This window comes from Drosophila eugracilis, unplaced genomic scaffold, assembly GCF_018153835.1.
Source record: "Drosophila eugracilis isolate 14026-0451.02 unplaced genomic scaffold, ASM1815383v1 contig_90, whole genome shotgun sequence".
Taxonomy (NCBI): domain Eukaryota; kingdom Metazoa; phylum Arthropoda; class Insecta; order Diptera; family Drosophilidae; genus Drosophila; species Drosophila eugracilis.
Window position 1 is genome coordinate 9,100,495 of NW_024573812.1, and position 23,161 is coordinate 9,123,655.

At 41.9% G+C, this 23,161-nt stretch overlaps 5 protein-coding genes across 6 annotated transcripts; 1 reads left to right on the top strand and 4 right to left on the bottom strand.

The window, feature by feature from the left end:
* Positions 1 to 3,467: 3,467 nt before the first annotated feature.
* LOC108112332 lies at positions 3,468 to 4,682 on the bottom strand. The gene has a single exon (XM_017222160.2). It carries the CDS (start codon positions 4,589 to 4,591, stop codon positions 3,656 to 3,658), a length of 936 nt encoding a protein of 311 aa, XP_017077649.1. The 5' UTR covers positions 4,592 to 4,682; the 3' UTR covers positions 3,468 to 3,655.
* Positions 4,683 to 7,329: 2,647 nt separating this feature from the next.
* On the bottom strand, positions 7,330 to 9,005 carry LOC108112335 (neurofilament heavy polypeptide). 2 transcript variants are annotated; one of them, XM_017222165.2, is made up of 2 exons: positions 8,064 to 9,005; positions 7,330 to 7,877 (listed from the first exon to the last, which is right to left on the bottom strand). In XM_017222165.2, the coding sequence occupies exons 1-2, from the start codon at positions 8,957 to 8,959 to the stop codon at positions 7,409 to 7,411; spliced, it is 1,365 nt and encodes a 454-aa protein (XP_017077654.2). In that variant the 5' UTR covers positions 8,960 to 9,005; the 3' UTR covers positions 7,330 to 7,408. The 2 variants fall into 2 exon arrangements, with proteins under 2 accessions (XP_017077654.2, XP_017077653.2); XM_017222164.2 differs by having other exon boundaries at positions 7,330 to 7,901.
* Positions 9,006 to 9,882: 877 nt separating this feature from the next.
* On the top strand, positions 9,883 to 12,627 carry LOC108112208. The gene is given in 3 exon segments (XM_041819675.1): positions 9,883 to 11,075; positions 11,078 to 12,279; positions 12,346 to 12,627. Coding segments are annotated over 3 exon segments (2,625 nt in total). The 5' UTR covers positions 9,883 to 9,904; the 3' UTR covers positions 12,598 to 12,627.
* LOC108112209 (bromodomain-containing protein 2) lies at positions 12,616 to 13,434 on the bottom strand. The gene has a single exon (XM_017222026.2). The coding sequence runs from the start codon at positions 13,432 to 13,434 to the stop codon at positions 12,631 to 12,633; it is 804 nt and encodes a 267-aa protein (XP_017077515.2). The 3' UTR covers positions 12,616 to 12,630.
* A 2,140-nt stretch (positions 13,435 to 15,574) lies between these two features.
* On the bottom strand, positions 15,575 to 16,131 carry LOC108112354. Its single transcript, XM_017222182.2, has one exon. The coding sequence runs from the start codon at positions 16,069 to 16,071 to the stop codon at positions 15,703 to 15,705; it is 369 nt and encodes a 122-aa protein (XP_017077671.1). The 5' UTR covers positions 16,072 to 16,131; the 3' UTR covers positions 15,575 to 15,702.
* Positions 16,132 to 23,161: the final 7,030 nt, after the last annotated feature.

Sequence of the window (23,161 nt, forward strand, 5' to 3'; positions counted from 1 at the left end):
TCACATATGCTGATTGTTGCTTGGCTTAAATTTCCATTATCTCATTAATATATCACATTGTTATCCATAATAAATGGGAACTGCCCTCGCAGTGCAGTCAGCCATGGAGTGCATGTTTCCCCAATTTGCATGCCAAATTGTTTACTTCTCTCATTTCAATGTGCTTTATCAATTTGAATTTGAGTTGAGTTGCATGTTTGGGTTCTCTTAGAAGAAAGCCAGGCATGTGAATTAGTTTTCCAAATGAAATTTCCGCAAGAAACCATGAAAAATTGCTGCAGATTTCGCGGGATAAGGCAACAATTTGATTTAGCGAGTTGACTGCACTGGAATGTCATGCATAAAGTTTCGTTGCTCTCTTCATTGGCGCACACACAACTGGGTTTCCCCCAAACAAATCCACCAGCCCAACCACCACCCACTTGGAAACCTTTTGCCATCCACCCATCCGTAGCACCTGGAACACCTGAAACACCGTTCTTCCAAATGGCGCTATCAAAGCCGGCGAATGTCTATTTAATTGTGTCTGCTACGGTGTCGGCATGTCGATGTTTGGACGCCGCCCACTCCTCCTGATGGGCGGTGGTTTGTTTGTCGGGTGGCAGCATCAAATGCACTTTAGCCCAGGGTCCCGTTAACTGACACGACATACTGATGACCAGTGATGCAATCTGCTGGTTACTACTTTTATATTTCTAGCTAAAGAAGATAGAATGCCAAGACATATTTTTTATTATTTTTATTATTATTTATTATTTATTATTATTAACTTTAAGTAAACATTTAGCTTTTGGTACTTTATATTTTATTAATATGTTTTTATAACATTTTTAGAAAAGACGTCTGTTTTTCATAAATTATGTTCTGCATTAATACTATTTAGCTTCTCATCAGATATACTTTTCGGTATTTAATTACGATATTACAGAAAATCGAACTGAACTGGTTCGATAAGCACACATTATCGGTATACAAATGTTTAATTGCACTGTAATTGCCTTTAATTATTCAACTTAATCCATTTCTTATGTATATTTTTTTGAGCACACTTTTCATTTGTGGCAATCATTAACCCTGCCGTGCCTTATAATTAGAATTAGATACATTTTTATATCATATTTAAAAACAAAATCTAGCTAGAAAAATGCCAAGTGGATGACACCTTTGCAAAGCTTTGGTGGGTTTTCGCTTGAAGTCGCAGGTGTTGCAACTGAGAGTCTGCGGTGTGGTTGCCACACCTGCAATTTGAGTCGCTTGTACACATACACATACATAGAGACAACGAGTGTATGAGTGGGTGGTTGGAAAATTGGGTTCTGTGTGTGGGTGGCAAATGAAGTCATAAAGTCTGATTTCGCCTGTTCATGCTCATTATCACGTAGCGATATCGTGTAATCGTCATGCTCACGATAATGATGATGTTAACCAAGTGGATCGTTGTATACCCTTCTCTTTTTTTTTTCATTTTCTCTATCTCTTTCCCTCTGGCGGAATCTTTCCCATTTATTTTCCTGCATCTGCGCTGCGCTGCTGGTAAACTTTCTGACCAAAACTGACACATTCATGAAACAATTTAAAAAGTCATTGTCATTGCAGGATATAGTAGTTCCCATCTCCTTGTGGCTCCTTTTTTAACTGTCCTGTCAATGGCACCGTCATTTGTTTTGTTGCCCATTACGGTCAGTGTCCCGAGTTGGAAAACAAAATTGTCATTGCTCCCAGCAAGTGCTCCTCGGGTGAGCAGCTTTACTCCAATTGCAGCTGAAGTATGTGCCAAGCCATCCGTTCCACCAAGTAGTCAGTGTCCTATGTAGGGCATGGGATCCTAATGGTATATCCGGTTGGTCAAGGAGTTTAAGTCCTTGCTCTTCTACTTTCGTTGGTAGGGTGTCCTTTTGGTCGTGGCCTTCCTATCCTGGCCAAGTTTGGTTCGCCTTGTGAAACTTTTTTAACTATGTTTGTTGGTGCCTTTGTTTTTCGTCGCCAACGTGACAGAGCAATTTCGGAAATAATTTCAAGTCTTCAAGCTAAAAGGTCCTCAGTGAAGGTTTTACTGGCTAGACGGGTAAAGGTAATAGTGAATATATATTTTATGTAATCCATATATATGTTTATTATCCATGAACGTAAGATTATGTTAGTTAAAGTTAATCTACAAAAATTTGAAAACCATTAAAAACGGATTTACTTCAGCTGAATGCTCGCCAAGGGATTTGCCAAGGAATACCAACACTTTTGATTAAGGGACAATAACCTTGCAGCAAATGTTGCAGAAATTCATTATTGCATCGTAATGATGAAAGGGCCAAAATAAAGGGATGGCAATGGCTCCCAACAGTGTAATTTGCGCGAGCCAAAGCCACAGGATTTTATTGAGCGGAAAATTAAAAGCATAAAATTGCACGCTTTAAATTTGAGTGCAGCGGGAAAGTGAAAAGTGGCAAGTGGCAAGTGGCAAGTGGCGAAGTGGCACCAACAGAAGCCGCACCCGCAAAGTGTCGGAGTATATCGCGCCAAGTCGGACTCTAAGATTACCACAGAGAAGAATGAGGGTTTTCCAAGCCATTTTCCCAGTACCCACCCCAACACCCATTGCCTCAAGTTTTCCCACCCATCCCTAGATGCAACCTGCAATCTGTGGTTTTTGGACTCACGCGCATACTAAATTCAACTTATTGACAGGCTTGCAGTGGAACGTGTTCCGATAAGCGACCAGGTGAGTGAGTTGCACCTGTAGCAACTCCCTTTGTGCAGCTCGCCTTTCCTCTTCTAGAAGATTTCCCGAGTGAGAAATATGGCAATGTCGGCATTACTTGGCCCATGAATCTTGCCAACGACAGGGGGACAAATGCTAATTACAAATTTATGACAATTTTTGTGTGGGAAAATGTGGCAGGTTCGTTATCAGGTTTTTCTACATGCAACTAAGTTGTAAATTCTGGGGAAATTAAATCATGTTCCTATTAGATTTATAAGTTAATTTGCAGATATATGTATATATATATATATGTATATAAAGAATCGGGGTTTTCACCCGTCGGTTTTGATGCTAGGGTTCATTAGTCTCTTTGTAGAAATAGAAACGTGTTCTGTTGAGTTTGCTCCCCGTTAATTTGCTCTCTCTTAATTTTTTGTGACGAGTAGCAGCTACGCAATTCGCCTGCATCACTATAGTCATCGCACTTACTCTCACTTTGTCAAGGGACCATGTACAGCAATACAACCTTGTACACTTACCCTTTACATCTCGTTAAAATACTCTGTTCGTACTCGTATGAGCATAACATGAGAGATCGAACTGTGAAATTACTAGGATCGAGAGACATACAACGGCCGTTACATTCAAATAAAATCATCGTGTCACGTTGTTATATCAATTTATATTAATTTAAAAAAGCAAAGGATATCCAAAAATAAACACTGCCTTTAGCCGAGGGTTCTCAATATAAAAAGATGTATGTTTCCCATTACATTATTTGTATTTATGATAATCTGATCATAATTTTTATTACATTTTGTGTTAAATTTTGTTTGATTTTTTTTTTGAGGGTTTTTTGACCCAATAATTTACAATACCATATACCAGAATATTACAGCACAAAGAATCTGCTCCAAGTATATGACTTAATACTATGACTTGAATGCTAAACCCATGTTATTCAAAGCTGCGGCCCATCCTGGGCATAACCGGAGGCATCCACTCGACGAACTGGGGAATATCGAACAGTGGATGATCATTGAGGATATCGAAGCGAACCACCTTGTACGTGGAGATGAGCCAGTGACCCATGCAGCGACTGTTGCCCCGAACATTGCCCATTCTCGTGGGTTTGACGGAATAGTCGCGCCGGAAGCGCATAAAGATCTCGGCGAAGATCAGGGGGTGCGGCACTCTTAACTGCGTGGGATCCACGTACTTCTTCAACAGCTGAGTCATCTCATTGAGCTCCGCCGGCGACTTGAAGTCATTGGATCGCCGCAGAGCCACAAAGACTACATCCAGGAAAGCGAAACGATGATCGTAGTGCCACAGCAGCTGAACCTTCAGGGGAATGGCTCTCCGGAAGTGATGCTTCTCGAAGCGCATCATAGTGAGCCTCCAGTCGAGTGGATCCTCTAACAGATCGTTCTTCACCTGCTGAAAGCCCATGGGCGTACTGCATCGCTCCACATTGCGGTTCCGGCGACGTCTTACAAAGTCCGTGAAAACGGCGGCCGCCTCACAAGAATTCTCTAGAAAATTGCGCTCGGAGAAGTCCCAATCCCACATAAGCTTAAGCCGGAGCAGAGAAAGCTTGGTGTAAAGACGACTCAGCGGACTGTAGAAGTACATCATCACGGGCAGAGATACTTGGTGGGGCTCATCTTTGGTCATAAATAACTCTAGCTCGATACCCAGGGCCTTAACGGGATTACCTTTTTTCTGGGTTACATCCCTCCGAGGACCCTGAAAGCTATTGCGCACCTGGAGGGGAGCATTCAAATAATGCCTCAATGGGGTTCTGGTCCGCCTGGGGACCCGCATCGATCGCTGCAGCACATGACCGTAGCAGGAGCACTTGTTTAACAGCAACCGGTGTATCCTCATCATTCCATAGTTTAATTTGGTTAGAATTTTGTCAAAAGAGGAAGCCGGAATATTCAAACTGAACGAAACTCATATGTGTGTGTTAGCACTTGGCATTGAACGCCTGGAGTGGGGATTGAATGATAGACGCTGGCCACTTCAATTAACCCCGCATTCGGTAAGGCTACACGGGGGAAAACTTGAGTGTTACATCAACTAAAAGGCTTTTGTGATCTTATAATTCCCAACTGGTTTTTCAGAACAGCAGATATTTATTTATACTGATAAGCAAAGAGGTTAAGAGTCTATAACTAAAGAATTTCTTAATTTCGGTTTGATAATGTTAAGACTATAGTGGCCATTTTCTCAGTGCCAATTCTCATGTTGGCAAAACAACAATAAGATCCTAATTGAGCCGACATAGAAGGGAATACAATCCGCACGAGACCGGGAGCAAGACTGTACGTCCTTCGATGGATTCCCGCAGGAGAGGTGCCGCCATTGATGCAGCAGCATGCAATTATCGAATGCATTAGCAAATGCAGAGTGCCCAGCACATGAAGCTTCCATTTACCTTTAGCCGCCTTCGCCCTTTTGACCCACCTACGCCCACCCGCATTTGTTTGCCCAGGCGTTCATTTATTCCGGCCTGGGAGAAGGAAAACAAACAATGGAAAACAGGGAGACAAGGCAGACACGCCCAGTTGGCGTATCGAATGGCCCACTCGCCCACCGACTTCTACATCGGGTTAATTGCTCAACAATTGATTTCGAATCGAGAGTGCCGCCTGCAAAATATGCAAATGTTTTCGGGATAATTAAATGAAAGTCTATTACAGAGGCAACTCAGGAATTATTAGTGGAAACAAGGAATTGGCAAATTTGCAAGAAGTACAGTTGCCTCAAAACATTTTGGGCGTGCCTGTTCATGTCAATAATGCTAATAAGCTACTTATTAAATATTAAGGAAGCCAACAATGGTGATTATACAGCCTTTAGTCATTATTTGAGGGGTTAATAGTGTAAACATTGATGCAAAAACAGGTGTTAAGTGGAATTGTTTTGGTGCAACTTTCATGGCTTTTAGAAACTTAAAAAACTCAAACTGCCGTGATTGTTGAATGCAAAAATATTGCAAAAAAAGTATTTATAAATATACTTCATAAAACTTGAATGTTCTTTATTCAATTATTAAACAAAGGGACACATGAATAATGTTATGAATCCTTTGAAAAGTACAGCTGCCTCGATGAGTATGCAAATCCTCGGCAAAACCGTTTCAGTTTGATGCCTACGAAGGCTTTAACTAATTCAGAAGACAGAAATGCCCGCCCATCCATGTTTGATGCCGTAGATTTATCAAACGAAATATGAAATGAACGAAATGGAATCAACCTGCGACAATAGAGTTGGAGTATGAATAAATGCGAGGATTTCGGGGCACACACGGCGGATGGAGATGATATTCCGGAGCATTTGGGCACACAAAATCCCCGTGTAATCCCCGGCAAAATACAGAGAGAGAGAGAGGCAAAGCCAAACAGAGAGAAGTATCGCAATAAAATATGTTAAGTAAATACGATATGGGGGGGAGGTTGAGGGCTGGGTAGTAGGAAACTAAACAATAAGCCAAAAAGTACGCTTGATTAAGTTTAACTTCCGGTCTGTTATAAATTGAGCATTTATGTGGGATTTGTTTGCGAAAACAGTTTCTACTTTGTTGGCCCAGGCCCGTCGAATGTCAGGTTTACTCTGGAAAAAAAAATCTATGCCATCCATCCATCGGCTTGCCAAACGAGACAAATGCTTAGGCCAACAGCCGCACACACACACACACACACACACTACCGTATGTCTATTTCCGGCGGAAGTGGTGAATAAAACATGAAACGAAATAAAATGACGGCCCCGAGGCAGAGGTAGAAATGGGAACTTTTAGTGGCCAAAAGTGAACATCCGTTCGCCGAGGCAAGGGATTTCGCCATGATGCTGAGTTTTGTTGTTGAATTTTGTTTTGTTTACTTGGGCGCAAATGGCTAAATTATTCCTGAACCAGCCAATCGAAGGGTCAAATAAAAATTAAATGGCAAACATTTTATCGAGCATTGAGTCGGATAGAGAGAGAGAGTGTGTCCTGAGAACTGTGGCTGCATCTCTGGCACTTAATATCCGTAAGATAAAATATTCAATTTCCCCCGATGACAAACTTAGGAAATAACCAACCGAATGAGAGACAGCAGAGACTCACCTGCTTGATAACGACGATATGGAAATTCGAATGTCTGCATTCATCTGCTAGTATTGAAATTATCTTATCAGAAGTTTCAACTTGGCCAATGAACATCTTAGGAAGGCAATTGAGTTGGCAAACTGAATATTATAATCATTCGGTCGTTAAAATCCCAATTATCATTATTGCCCCTGCCTGTGGCAGTCAAGCGGACAAGAGACACCATAAGCTGCAATTCAGGACCCAAATCCATTTCAGAGAGTGCTTCATTAACGATCTGTGGCTTCGTCGACCGCAAATTATTCTACCAGGATTTGCACTTTTGGTCATTTCGTAAAAGGGCTCTGCAACTAATTTCCTTAGAGAGGCTTTCCGCAGGCTATAAAGTTTCAAATGGCCAAAAGCATCTACGAGTATAGATGTATGCAGGTTAGGCTAAAGAATTTGTTGGTTTTTAATCCTCAGAATAATATGGTATGGAATACGCTTTCAATTTCCAATTTGTAAATTGGGGACTCTTTATTTTTATATATTGTTACCTAGCTAAGAATATTTTATTGATTTTCTGTTAATGTGCTTATAGTTATGGATAAATACAGACACCTTCCTGCTCAATGACAATAATAACCGATACACTGACTGCCAAAACCGTAAATGGGATCACACTGTCTTGTGCTGGAGGGACAGGAACAGCACGGATCGCAAAAGTTAGGCCCTGAACAGGGACATTGGATGATATTGCAGGCCGGTCTGCACTTTGGAGGATTGGCAAATCTGCAGACCAAATCATTTGGAGGATAACCTGTCTTAACTTCCAGTTTGGGTGGAGCTCGGATTTTTGGTTTCTTCGCTTCCGGTTTTTCACGTTTCTTCTTTAAAAGCAACTGGGAAACTCGACTCTCGAAGATCCCCGTCACGTTTGTTGGCGACTCCCTGGCATTGGGCCGTTTCTTCCTAGCCACCCGTCTATTGGTGACCCTTACGTGAACTGTACTCACATCGGATGGAATTTTCGATCGAGCTATTGTAGGTTTCTCTTCTTCCATTTCTTCTTCATTTTCTTCTTCGGTAGTTGGGTTACTACTTAACATGACAAAAGGTTCACTGGAAAAAAATGAATATCATGATCCGAATAAAATTTGTGAAAATAAATGTAAGAGAATGAACAGGTAATAGGTTTTCCTTGAAACAGTAAATAAGTTTACGGAAAACTCTTTTCTTTATAGTTCATTCTCCGTTGCTATCTTAAATCGCCGAAAGCCCTACCTTACATTATCGTCTTTCTCCTCCTTCTCCTTCACTGAAACATTCTCTTTTGAGTTTGGTTCACTGACTTCTGGAGAAGAGAAATCCTTGCCGGATTTTGGACTGGAAACTGGCTTCGCGGGTTCACTGACTTCCTTAGGTGAATCGTTGCCGGACTTTGGACTGGAAACTGGCTTCGGGGATTCACTGACTTCTTTAGGTGAATCGTTGCCAGACTTTGGACTGGAAACTGGCTTCGGAGGCTTGGGTGAAGAGGAAATGGGCGATCGGGACTTCGATAGGCGGGGCTTGGGTGTACGCATCTTTGATATGGAGGAAATCGGTGAGTCCGCTTTGGATTTAGGCTGCTCAACCAGCTCCTCCACCGTCGCCTTCCCTTCGGGCTCGTCAGCGTGGCGCTCGTATGTCTGATATTGGTTGTAGATCATCTCTTCTGTGCCAGATTGAGAACCGGATACGGGGACTTCCGCCATAAAGGACTCCACAATTGGATACAACTCTGATATGCGCATGAGTCGGGCTGGAGTTTCTGCCATTTTCGGTTCTTCTCTTAAAGCATTATCTTCCTGATTCTTCTCCTTGGGTTGTTTCTTTCGTGCCGGATCTTCGATGTTAGGGATATGGGCTACCGACTCATATTTCTCGATTATAGTCTCCTTTTGGCCGGTACGATGCGTCACCTCTGCCTCCTTTGTGATCACTTCTGTGACGAAGACTTCGGACGCACTGGAATCTCTTTGTGACTCGTCATCCCCAGAACTTTCCTGATCCGTCTTGACCTCACACTCAAACTCATCCGTTTGGACGCCCATTTCATGGGTTACACAGTAACAGCACCTTCTATTGTTCACATTTTTTTCAAAGCAATTATTGTTCTCGAAAGCACCGGGGAACATTTTTGGAGGAGGTTGCTGGCCACAGCTTTGTAAAGGAAGCCGAAAGTAGCATTTCCTAACAGATCGCTGTGGCATCTGCTGGGGTGATCCCTGGGAAAATTGCTGGGAAAATTGCTGGGAACACTGCTGGCAAGCTTTCTGGGGAACTTGCCTCATAGCTTGCTGCCCATAGATACAGTTTTGAGATGACCGGAAGTTTTGGTTCCAATTTGAAGGACATTCCTGTGGAAGTTTTTGAGGATTTCCTTGATTGAAATTCTGAAAAACTTGCACAGGATCAGGTGAATTCTGCCAGAAAGCTCTCTGGCATCCTTCAGCCTGAACCCTTAGATTACATGACTGTTGTGCACCCTGCGGCATGCCACCCATGTTGCCACAACTTGCCGGTTGGCTGGGCATTCGCATTTCATATCGGCAACGTGGACACTGGCAGGATTCACCCATCGATCTACAGTCCTGCATCCTGATAGCCAGAAACTAAACGGAAGCCACAATTGAGAGCTTATCACTAAATCAGGACTGAACATCGATTAACGAGGAGTTTTACATTAATTTTATGTTATACATCGAAATGGTTGATTTTTGGTGGAGTTTGTTAGGTTCAAGGCATGCTTAGGGACTACGAAAAAGTGTGTGAAATCTTTAAATATTTCTAGAAGGATATTTCTATATTAGATACAAGGATTTATGATCCCAAGAGAGGTTAAGATTATGCTTAGAAAAGAGATTTAGATTAAAGGCAAAAAATAATTTTCAAACTCCAAGAAGTTGGTTAAATATTGAATCATAAGAACCCTTGACTTTAGTTTCCTATTTATCAAATCATTCTAAATACAATTTTTTACCCCACACGTTCTGAATCCGAACTTCCAGTTTTAAAACAGTTTTTTTTATAAAAAAAACACAAATTTTTGAGTACGAAATTTGGACACAGATTAAATCGCGATGAGTTTCCAGAAGAAGTTAAATGAGTTCAAACTCAAGTTGGACTTGGCCAATTGGTATATGGGCGTATCCACGCACCAGGAGGCCGCTATGTACTCCATGACGGAGTGCATCCGTGATGACTATGAGCAGGGCACGGGTGAAAAGATGTACAAAGCCCTGACAGCCCTAGGACTTCAGCCGGTTTTATCCAAAAAGAAGGTCAGCCGGATGGTCCAGCTGAGCAGGAACAATATACTGGCCTTCCTGTTCTTCGTGCTTGAAGGTTACTACAAGACGAGTCGGAAGGATGGCATCTACGGCATTAACGAACAGTTGCTAATGAATGCCATAGCCAAGATCGATTTGTTGGCCACTATTCGAGCTCTGGACATTATACTCCCGCCGCCCCAGACCAAAAAGCCGCAGACAAAAGTTAAATCCTCACCAGTGGAGCGTCCTGCCAAGAAACCATCAAAGAAATCGCCTTACTTCCAAAAGCAACCGAGACCCGTTCAGAGAACCTCACAATTGACCACCAAGCTTCCGGATTTTGTGGTGTCCTTCAACTTCTGGCCCAATAATGGACCACCCATCTATGGCAAGGACGATGAAGAGCCTTGGTATGCCCTGTATCGCTTGAATCCCGGCCAGCGTCTGATCAAGAAAACTCTCTCCGAGACCCTGGAGCGATATTTTAAGCTAGGTGCCGTGGAGGGAAAACAGAAGGAGGACGAGGACAAGCCCAAGAGTCGGGAACCCGAGGCCAATATGTGTCTGATTCACAAGGGGCAGGTCGTGCAGGCCCAGTTGTTAAGAGATGAACTGGCGGTCAAGGCGAGGGACCGATGCTTGGAACTGCTGGATATTACAGAACCGTATGCGAAAATTCGAAAGGCAAGGATTCTGTCCCAGTTGGAGCATGACATCGACATAATCATGGAGAGACATCGCAATGCAATGCACTGCGACCAGACCAAAGTGTTGACCATCGAGAATTTCGATTGTGTACTCTGCCAGAAGATGTTGGTATCACAGCCGTGGCCAGAAGACAAGGATCAAATCAGCCGGGCTCTGGTGGGTGAGGATTGCACCATCGGTCACACGGCTGCATATGATACCTACCACGGCAAGAGGCTCGAGGGCGGAGGTGGCAAGCCGGTGAGTGAGGAAGCTAGCTTATATGAAACCCAATTAAAATCTCAAATTTACTTTTACAGAAAAAGGACAAAAAGGACAAAAAGGGCAAAAAGGGTAAAAAGAAACCCGTAGAAGAACCTCCGCCGGAACCTCCGGTGGAAGAGCCCAAGAAGGTATCGAAATGGAAGCCACCACCTCGCAAGCTCGTGAACACTGCTTTCCGCATGCAAGCCGTCGACTTCACAGAGAAATCTCAGTTGACTAACCAAGAACTCGACCTCCCGGAATGCGGAGTTCCTCTAGTACCCAAAAAGACGGGCGTATCATTTCATTTGGCCAAGAGGAAAGTCAATTCAAAGGCTCATCAGTGCGAAATTCGCTTGCCCAGCAAGAGGACCAAAAAGATGTTCTTTTCAAGGCCCCGACCCAATAAGCCCTTTTTGTTCAAGTACCATCGGGTCTTTCAATCCGGCCAGCCGAAACCCTTTGACCTGAAGAAGATCGTGACCAAGTCGTTCGTGAAAGCGCTGGATAAAGAGGACGAAGTGGATGAAAATAATCCTTGTGACTTCGATTGCCTCGTGTCGGAGATGACGATTGAGCAGGAGGAGCCGCGGGACGAAAATGCCGAAGGTCTGAAGGCAGTGATCGCGAATAATGCGATTGACAAGACAGTGAAGGAAAAGAAAGTGGTTGAAGAAAATGAGATACCCTTCGATCTCTTCAGCGAGCTGGATCACACTGATAGTCAGGATACCTTGGATCGTTCGAGTAACCACAGTTGTCGAAGCCACATAAATTACAAGGCAGAGATCGTGGAGGCGGTGCTGCGTTGTGTCAAAGCCATTTGGGAGAAGCAGACCACCATCAAGAGGGCCGAGATGGAGCGAAAGGAACGGCTGACCCAGCGGAAGGCACTGACTTACGAGGATACCGAAAAGTTTGATCCCGACAATGATGAGCAGATGAACAAGTTGCTTAAAGATGGAATGCGGGAACTTAGGAAGGAACCACGCTATGTGCTTGCCACCCTGCCGGATGCCCACAAGTTGCCCGTGCTGCGGGAATGGGTAAAGAGGCGTTACGGCAAGACCTACAGCCAACAGGAGCTCGAGGAGAGCATTACCGAGGCAAGCCGGATATTCGAGCTGGTCACCCTTTTGCAGAGCCAACCTCCTGATCCGGATCTTATGGGCATAGATCGTTTGTCCCGATCCCAAGAAAACTTTAGCAACTACAAGCAGATCAAGGAAAAGGTGAGTTATAACTATGCTTCTATAACTTCTAGTGTTGAAAACCCCATTTTCCTTTCCATTTCCTAGTCTGCCTTGGTGAAGCGAACCTTCCATGATCTGTTGAACACTCGTTACCTGGACATCATGAGCTCCGCCTGGTATGCCATGGGAAATTATCTGGTGCCCGGAGGACCTCCTCGCCGGACTTTCTTCGCCTACATAGCCTCCAATCCACAGGAGATCATGCGAGCCAAGGTGTGGAATGGAGAGTACCGAAACTATCGGGCCATGCGCGAGAAGAGGAAGGAGCAGGAAAGGCTTTTGGGCAAGATCAATTAGAGAAAAAATAAAACAGTTTTCACATTCGAATATTTAGATGTATTTGGGTTTGGTGCGCGGCATCCTTTTGCCCGTGATTCCCTTGCTGACCAAATACTCCAGGATGGAGCGCTTGGTTTGCACCTTCAACTGGCAGATGTCGAACTCCAACTCCTTCTTCCAGTAGTTGGCTCCCTCCATCCTTTGGATCAAATGGATTACGTGGAGCAGCACTTCGCCATCCAACTGCTGGATCTTGGCATGCAGATCGAGATCTTCTTCGGTGGTAAATGGCGTCTCCTCCATCTGAGTCCCCGAGTAGACTGGTGCAGTCCACTGCTTAGGATTTCCTCCCATTAAAGAGGAAACCTCTGTACCGCTCTGTTCTGTATCCTCCGATGATGAATCCGATTCGTCTGACTCATCCGATGAACTAGATGAACCAGATGAGCTGGATGAACTGTCATCCTCTGCATTCATTCCAACTAAATTGGATACATATACCTGAACCTGGGCGTACATTTTCTCGAAGATGATCTGCAGCTTTTTGGCCATCTCATAGCACAGGTGACCGGGATTGGTATAGAGATAGGTATTGTAGAAAATCAGCCGCACATCCTTGGCAAAATCCGCAGCAGTCTGATAACAGCCCCTGTTCGCGCGATACCTGACGGTAGATAGATCCATGGGTTCCTTGACAACCTCATGGTAATCGTACAGGCCCAAGAGCTGGGCATCCAATGGTTCATAGAAGACCCAGGCTATGTTCTTATAGGAACTGGAGAACAACCTCTTGATGATGGCCTTGCAGGCTATAATTTCCGGCGAACATCGTTCGCCCTCTTGTTTGCCAGACATTCTAGGGAAATGCGATGGAAAACTCTATAAAAATTAATATTTTTCCCCTTGACACTCGAGACTTCCAGCTTGATAGGGATGCCAAAGACCCAAAACATTTGTCAGCAAAGTTGTCATCTTTCATACTTAGGGTTGCCCTGCTTTTTATTTTTAGTATTTTTAGTTAACAGAAACATGTGGGATTGCCACCTCAAACAGGGTAGAAAAGTCAATCCACAATTGCGGTCAGAACGGCAAACAAGTTCAGTTAATTATGCAAGTGGCTCTCTACAGAGATTTATTTTAATACATTTTGTGTGGGCGCCTTTAGTCCTTTGGGTTAGTTAATCCAATTCCAGGACTCAAACAAACAGTCCCTTTTTTTCGGCGACAAACATTGAAGAGATATTGTAGACCCAAAAATATTTATGGTCAAGCGCTGATGTCGGCTATTTTTGTAGGGAAAGCTTTGTTAGGAAAAACAACATACATCATTTTTGGGCAAATATTTGCAGGCTTTTCATTTGGACAGTCAACAAGTTGGGATTTTTGAAACTCGAATGGAAATCCTGCTTAAAGAGTTTGCTGTTAAATTGGTTTCCACAGGCTGGAGGGGAAATCCTTTGGTTCTCTCCTGCTGTTAGCTTGCAATCCACAAGTGAGAGTAAGCCACAATTCTCTCCCACTGTTAACTTACCTACCACAAATTGGGCGGCAATCGCGGTAAGTCTTGGCCTTATCTTTGCGGGACCTCTTCAGTCTGCTGTTGGGAGTTTAAGGGCATGGTCTTGGGAGTGGGTCTATTCCCAGTGGCATGGATTCACGCTGATTACACCTTACTGACCCACTTGCCAGTGGCAGGCCATCTTGCGGTCTTTGCTAGTTGACCTTTGGCCCACGCACTCTACCTTAATTTATCTTAATTGCGATTTCTGTGGATAAAGTTGAGAAATAGATGGAACTATCATAAGTATATGGCGGTAGTTTCTGCTACTTCGGGATAATCTTTTCAAAGTTCAAGGCTTTAATATAATTTCTTAGTTTTCTTATTACTAACAAAGACTTCACCACAATATTAAAAATAATTTTATCTATATAAACCCATCATATCTTTGAGCACCTCTTCACCGTAAGATTCCTTTTGATCTCGTCGATACGTCAAGTGCTGTCTGAGATTCATTGGGAAAGTCATGCAAAATATTTCCCTTTCTATCGCCGATTTCTAGGTAAAAATCTTCTTTTATTTTTCGCACAAGTAAAACTGCGACACTCAATCACTGGGCAGATGAAATTATACACCCAGGGTCTGGGGGGCAGGTGCTAAAAGGATCGCCGTGGGGATGGGCAGAAAAAAAACGTGTGAGCCTGTCAGAGACAGTCGGACCCCTTATCCCTCATCCCAGTCCGTGTATCCCTACCTGGCCATCCCGCATCCCATTGGAACCAGGAATATATATGTATATATGGATAAATATAAGAAAAAGCGGCAATATGAAAGCCCTGCTGGCCTGAAAAAAAAAGGGAAAAGATGTACCAGCATCGGAGAACTCGGAGGAGATATGAGAAATGTACATTTGGACAGGCTACACAGGCTACACACACACACACAGTGCAAGGGAGTGCAAGAGAGAGACGGGGCGTTTTGAGCGAAAGAGATGGGACTAGCCAGTCAGATGTCAAACATTCTTTTGACACTTTGTCATAGCATCTCTCGGTGACACTTGTCAGCAGTCGGATTTCGCATTTCGGTGGAATGGCTGTGAGCCGCAGTTGATTTATACTGTATATCTGTATATATCCCTATATCTATCCTATATGCTTGTGCCTTAATAACGCTTACTTATAAATCTTCTGATTTCAATTTTGCTAATGCATCAACTGGTCTGCAAGTAAACAATTCTTTAACTTTTCCGTCTGACAAGCTACCTGTGGATTATTTATATCTCAGACAGGGGGAGGTTAACTTCTTAAAAAAGAATGTTTAATTTAAGCAACTTGTAATATAAAAAGAAATCTTAATTTTCATCTCTTTAATGTGTTTATAGTAGATAAACCATCGCAGACATCCAACTTGCTTGCTCAAATAAGAGTAAAAGTTAAATTACATTAAGCTGCACTTTGTTATAGCAAATATTTGCCTTACAGAAATAGAGAAGTTCAATTTAAGATTTAAAATACTGTATTTTATGATTGTGAAGTCGATGAAGGTATTACATTTTAAGTTTATGGCAAACAATTTGATTTAAGTTTTTAATTTAAAGACTGGACTTCATTCCCCAAAACTTAGTATTAAGATGCTGCTCCGTATATGACCACTTGAGACTTGATATCAGCAAACCGAGCTGAGGTGAACTTAATCGTGACCGTGGTAGAGCCCACTCCACCGGCAGTAATTTCCGCCGTAGCGCCTCGCTTTTTCTTTAGATCCGTGATCTTGATGTAGGATATAGTCTTGGCAGTTCCAGCTTGCGTTAGGGTATACGTTTTCGTTGTAGTACCCATACTTTTTGATTTTGTTATCGTTTCACTAGCTATTAGTGTGTCGGTTGATGCCTGGGTTCCATAGGTATAGTCATTTCCTTCGTCACTACCGAAATTAGCGTCAATCAGGCAGATGTTGGTGCCGACTAGCAGGAGGAAAACGCCAAGGAGATACATTCTGAAAGGTTGTTTTTTGTCGAAGAGATGAAAGCTAACTGTTGGCTAAGACAATGCAGCGTTTGGTTTTTATAGGGCCAACTGGAGTTGTAAATTCGTGTAACCTAGCTGATGGCCTACATCGATAAAGGGGCAGATAGAGAGGTGTCTGTAACACCTGCGCAGACATATCTTCAACACGTCACCTTCTATCTTGCCGCACAATGAAAATCAAAACAATGTTTAGGAAAATCAAGTTCCTCGACTACGGAATACCCGCGGTTTTCATCTCTTACAAGTTTTGGGTAAGAAAACTATTCCCTAACTTCCTAACTTAGATCGTTTTTAAGTTCTATGATTTCCGTTTATAAAAGGGAATTACTTACTAATAAGATGTTTTAGATCTTTGATGCTGATTTATCGCTATAAATTACCTACCTATGGATAAACACTATATACCTTTTAAGGTCTAAGAAGAAAGAATGGGAAAACAAAACAGGTTTGTTGCATCAAAGCTCATCAATTATGTAGAAAGTGAAATTTTCTTTGACTTGTTTATCAGTTCGTTTGATAGCCTCTGATTAAGTTGCATAGAACCATTTGATCGACTTCTTTCACTTTCGACTAATTCATGGGAAGGTGCGATTCAAGGTTTTCTTATTAGCTAAAAACTTAAAGTCGTTTATGTTAATGGTAAGTTTGATAGATTTATATTTGATTTGACTGTTTGGTTTACCATCTTGTCCCAAACAGATTGAATCTTTTTATGGCTCAAACTCAATCTTTAAAGTCAAACCAAGTAAAAGAAGTAAATGATAAAAATGTGGCAACAGCCAAGCATTACAACACGATTCTGATACAACTTGTATTGCCAAACCTTAAAGTAGTTTCAGGTACCTACAAGAAGTTAATTAAAGAACCTTCGATAATGAGATGTTGGTTGCAAAACTTATAAAGTGCTTCCATGGGAAAAAGTTAAATCTTGAAGTACTAGCGGAGAGATAGACGTGGCTAAATCAACTTGGCTATTAATGCTGATTTAAAATATATTAAGTTAAACTGAGATAGCTGTACCAAAATACTGTTTACTTTAGGATTAAGACAAGAAATGAATAAACATAAAAATCTACTGAAATTATTCCAAGCTGTGTTTTCCGCTTCTTTTAGAGTGATTTTATTAAAATTCAGTTTGGATTTTTAATAATCTTTATTTATAGTTTTTATAAATTAATATTAATATGACAAAAGGTTTTCCTTATTTATTTCATTTACTTTCATAAAATTTTCCCTTAAATGCAGAGAACACTTCAGGGCCACCTACCTTGAGCTTTAAAAATTACCCACAAAAATATGATAATTAGGTCCTTGGCAACTTTTCCTTTCTGTTTCCTGGAAAAACTGCTTTAGGATTTTCCAAAGCTTGAACAAACTCAATTTGCGCCCCGAAACGAACGAACAGTTTTGCTATTTAACTAGCAAGTTGACGGCCATTTATCAGGGAATCTAATCTAATCCTTTTATTTGGTCAAATAAATTAAAATGGAAAGCCTTTTTCGGCAGCCAGGCCACTAAATTACACCAAAGATAATTAACCTGTAAGGTGGGAGTGCTGCAGATTTCGCGGAGTACGGGAAAGTTGGAGTCCCGATGGTTTTTGCGGGCACTTTATTAGGTCTTCGACCCGAAATCAGCGGAAGCGAAAACGACGGAGGAGCATCGCCAAGGAGCAAGGAGGCTAAAGGAGCCAAAGGAGGCAACTGAAATTACAAAATGGCGCAAATTATTGCGGGACAGAGTCGACCTCGTTGGCTATTTCCGTCGGCAGGCATTTTTCCAAATGAAGTTTGCAAGTAATCATGAAAAAGGTAATTTAATAAAAGCAAAATCGAGCAACATAAAACTAATTTACGGCCTGAAATTGCCTGTGAAAAGCGAGTGAAAACACAGAACACAGCGTTGGCCCATTCCTTTGAAGTTCAAGGTTAAGCACACTTTCCCCAGCTGTTGGCTCTGCCGACGGTCCAACGAGCCGTAATAATGGACTTGTGAAAAGAGCAAGAGATCGATTCAAAAAAGGATAAGCCCTCGCATGCATAAGCTCCTTGAGTGGCTGGGTGGCCCTGCCCCCAACAGGCGACACAGCCTCATGTCCGGCAACTGCACAGCAGCAACATCGGTGGCAGGCAACAACAGCAGCAATGCTCAATAAGCGGCTCATACTGGTACCAAAAAAAAATGAGAAAAATAACTCGAAATGTAGGAGGAGGATTTCCTCAAATTTCCAATAATCCCAGTATGAGAGAATGAGAGCAGAAAAAATCTATTTCGGGGGGCTCTCTGCATGATTTTTGTTCCTTTTTCGATTTATTAAAGTTTTTCATGTTTTCAATTTAATTTATATAAAAATCTAATACATAAATGTGGAGTTTATTGTTCTAATTTCTAGAATATACTAATTAAAGTTTACCTCTTTTTCCTACCATTAACAATTTCAAAAATGTTAATGCCTGCTCTTTATGAGCATTAAAAATGTGTAAACTAAAAATTCCTCAACAATAATGCGAGAAAATAAATAAGTTTTTAATTATAATCAACATAGCTGGCGTACATTTTTTTGAAAGTGGTTTTTAACCCCTTCAAACCCGCTTAACCCCTTACAACCACACACATGACAACAACAATTTAAGAGCTTATTTATTCCACATATTTTCATGCCCCATCCGCTCTTATTTTTAGCTTTCTGCTCATTTTTGCTGGCTTGTGGCCAAGCTCTGGAAATATTTGGCCACAAAATGTTACAAGGCCAAGAACTGCAGCAGCAAATATTGCTAAAAATGCTAAAGGACAAAATGTTAAAGTTTAAGCAAATATGTTTGCCACCCCCTTGGCCAGCCCGCCCCCTTCGATGCAGCATTTTACGGGCAAGCGAGCATTTTTGGCTTCCTCGCTCGGATGCGAGTCCAAATCAAAGTATTTAAGCAGGAATGTTTGTGTGTGTGTGAATGTCTTTTTGCATTATTTAAAAGTTGCTTTAATGCCATTTTATGTTTCGGCACGCCAGCCAGAAAGTGGAGCAAGCCATTTGGGATCTGGGATGGCGGCGGGGAAAGTTTCCTGGCCTACGCAAATGAGACCCAATTCCGCAAGGAGTGCAGTCGGTTCGAGCAGTAGGTCACCACCAGAGGAGCCATATATACTGCATATACTATATAAATTGAGGTTGTGCCGAGAAACGTTTAGGCCAAGATTAAGATTTAAAAATAATGTCTGGTCTTAGGAGGTGAGTATTTTGCAAATTTTACTTTCTTTCTCCTATTAGTCAGAATGATTAATGGAGTTGGGATGCTTGGAAATGTATCATTTCTCAGGGCAGATATTTTACAAAGAAACGAAAAATATTTATACTAAATAAAGTATTGTTTTGCCTTTAAAAATGATCAAAAAAAAAAGTTTATGTTTTCTTATCACAATAATTTACTCTCAGACATTTTTAGACCATTCCAGCAGCATAAAAAGTTTTAGCCAACATTTATATAAACTTTCATTACATATTTGCATTCCGAATCATCAACATTTTCCGGGTTTTCATGCTTGACCAATGTGGATTCCCCTGATCTTTGCATATGCCCCATATCTGCCTTATGTTGGCATTGCGGCTATCTGCTAAATTCCATACGAGCATTACCCATTGGACGGGCCAGCTACCATACCAAATACCACAAGCAAAAATAACAATCTGTTTCCAAGGATTCTGCAGCTGGTTCCGGTGACCCTCCGTCTCCGTCTCCATCGCCAGGCAGCCACTGAACATAATCTAAAACAGAAATGTTAAAATCCATTTTAATTTCTATTATGCAAATTTGCTCAAGTGCCATGTGTCGGGCTGTCGGGGGCGACGTTAGGATTTTTAGCCCACTCCAGGCCAGAAGTGGTCTGTGCCACTCACAAACGCACACACACTCACATTCGAGATGGAAAAGTGGTTCAGTCTAGTCGGGTTCGCCTTGCCCCGGATGCATAATAACTTTATTATGGTGGAGATGGGTGACTCCAAGATGGGGCTGTGAATGTGGGCCAGTGGACAGCCACAAAAAATACAGTTGACCTTTTACAGATGGAATTGTCAGTTCGCAAATAAAAAGTAAGAACTTCTGAGGATTGGACTTGGAAAAGTCTGTATAAGTTAGGGAGTATATATCACACTTATGAGATATAGATAACTTCTAACAATGATAAGATTCTAAATAGAAGTACTAGATTAATGTTCTCTTTTCACTATATTTTCAAGGCTGATGATGGAATAATAAAAATCATATTACAATATGATATGGGATTGGATGTATTCAGGATATCTATATTGAGTACTTTAAAATGAGAAAAATATTCAAATCATGTTGATATTAATGCTCATAACACTGATGGTATAAGAATAAAAATCATGATATCCCATAAGCTTGAACTTAAGTAGTATGAAAGTAACACTGATGAAAAATGAATAACAATCATGACAAATCATTATCAGACTTTGAAATGATTAATATCTACATGATATATAGACATTGCTAATAAGAAAATATTCAAAATGTTTTATGATTATACTTACAACACAGATGTTTTAATAACAATCATAAAATAATCATACAAGTATATTAATCATTTACAGTTTCATTCAGCAATGATGATCCTTTTTTTTACTCTTCAACATATATACCCTTAATGATATGATAATTATTATAGTGATGTGATATTTTATATTATTTTTGAATCACTTAAGATTCCATAAACAAATAGTAACATATTATAATCAGACCTTTCTTTTTTTGCCTAAAACTCCAACACTGAAATCAATATCAATACCATTTAAGTTTAAAATTCTTGATTTAAGGAAAACTCAACCATATTGATACTTTCTAAGACATACATATATAAGGCTAGAAAAACCTAATAAACGGCTAGTTCCAGATATAGACATTCCCTTAGTGCCATATACTCCTCCTCCCAGCACACTACAAATAGTAGACGTTATAGACGTTCGACTGTAGACTGTGACCTGGTGCTGGCTGCGCCAGGCAGCCGTGGCATATGCGGCAAACTTTTTGCTAAAATAATTTTGGTTGAAAAATTTGAATGCAGAAATTTTCATAGCTGCATCCTTTCATTTCTGACATGGCCAATTCAATTTGTGAAAATATGGCACAAAGGCGACCGGCAAAACAAGGCGAACCCGACATACTGGCACACATACTATATATTCCGCATATATAGTATAGTAGAAGTTGGGCATGTAGTTATGTGGCCAGGGAAGAAGCCCAATTTAAACGCTTGCCGAGTGACATATGCCGGGAGACTGGGTACAGGGATACGAGACTGGCGACTGGTGACTGGAGACAGGACACTACGAGAGAGGGGGGCGACAGGAGATGGAGTTGCGACAGGAGCCACATTGCTGACGACAAAGCAAAGTGGGTCAAAAAGAGGAAAAATGCGAGGCATTTCTCGCGGGTGTCACACACACACACACACACACATGTATACACCTCTCCTGCTCCTTGGCGCACATGTTAAACATCCTCGCGCCCTTGTCATGGCCTCCACCCACCACCCACTGGCCCCTAGTACCACCATTCCACCGCGCCCACGTCTCCCGACACAAAGGCCCAGCGGTGTCAGCGGCGGCACTTTGACATTTTTGGAGCAATGTGCCCTGCGGCTTGAGCGGGATGAGGGCTGAGGGATTGACGGCGAGTGGGAAAGAGTGGCGAAGGATGCAGTGGGAGGAGGAACGGGATTGGGCGTGAGCTGAGGCCGAGGGCATGCTCTCTGCTCGGGTGAAAGGCAAATCATGTGCGGCAGCAACAACGGAAAATGAAACAAAACATCGCGAATTCATTTGTGTTTCAAAATAACCGAAGTTTGGATACTCTAAAATTGGGTTGAAAACTGGAAAGCATATCCAAGTCTTAAGTAAGAACAAAACGTAATATTAACTATTAGATTTATATCTGAAATATGAATAAAAATCCATTAATTTTATATCAATGAAGTTTAGAAGCTTAAAACCTATTGCAGATGTACTGGTAAAGTGGTAGGTGGTAAGTGGTACTGGTAAAGTCAAGTTTGCAAGAGATAGTTAACCAAATATCCTAAAAGATAGTAAATATTTGTATATTTTGATGTATTATTTATCCAAAGATAAATAGGTAGATAAAGATATTCTCTCAAACTTCAACAAATAGTCAATATACCTTCCCCCAATTCAGGAATGGCAATGCAACATGCAAATAGAATAAATGGAGCAGGATCTGTGGAATGGGGAATACCGAACGTAGTGAATGGAGGGTTGGGCAGAGAGGCAGAGGGGCGGACCTACGGGGAATCAAAGGAACCACGACATTGATTTCGCATTTGGCATTCGAAGCTGCCGTTTGGAGACCGGAGTTTGGGGGAGCTCGGGGATTCCCCCGGGGAGTGGTGCGAATCAGTTTACGTATGTCAATGGCGTTCGTTTCCTTTTGTAATAAAATTTTATGAGCCGCCGTCGCCTCGGCATTGTCAATTTTTATTGTTATTGTTTCGGCAACATAAACTTGAAATCGATTAGAGTGGCAAAGGGGGGGGAAGGGAAGAGGGCGGTACTACAGATTCAGAACCACAAGTTTCCCGAGTCAAAAGCTCAAGTGACAAAGTTTTATTTTGATTTATGGCCCGGAATCAGGAAAGCGCATAGAATTGCTCTGCAGATCCCAGGAAATCTGCTCCTTTCCCACTAAGAAATCAAAACTCATCGTCAGTCGGCTAGATAAGTAAAAGCCAAAAAAAAGCGAACCAAAAACTTGGCCAGCAGGCTGAGCAAATAAATCACAGAAATTAAACACAGAGTCCAATGCAATTTGACGTCGCAAGTTGCAAAGTTCTTCCGCACGGACTGGAGGAGGGATGGCAGGTTTTCCTGGTGGTTATTGGGTGGCTTTTTGGGTTGCTTTTGGGGTGGAGGCACACCGCAGAATTGAAGACGCAGCAGATTGCGACCGCCGCTTTTATGATGCGGCCAGCAAAAGTTGGTTCTTAGTCCGGCTTATTTGCGCGTCGCCTTCATCCTGCGATTCTTTCG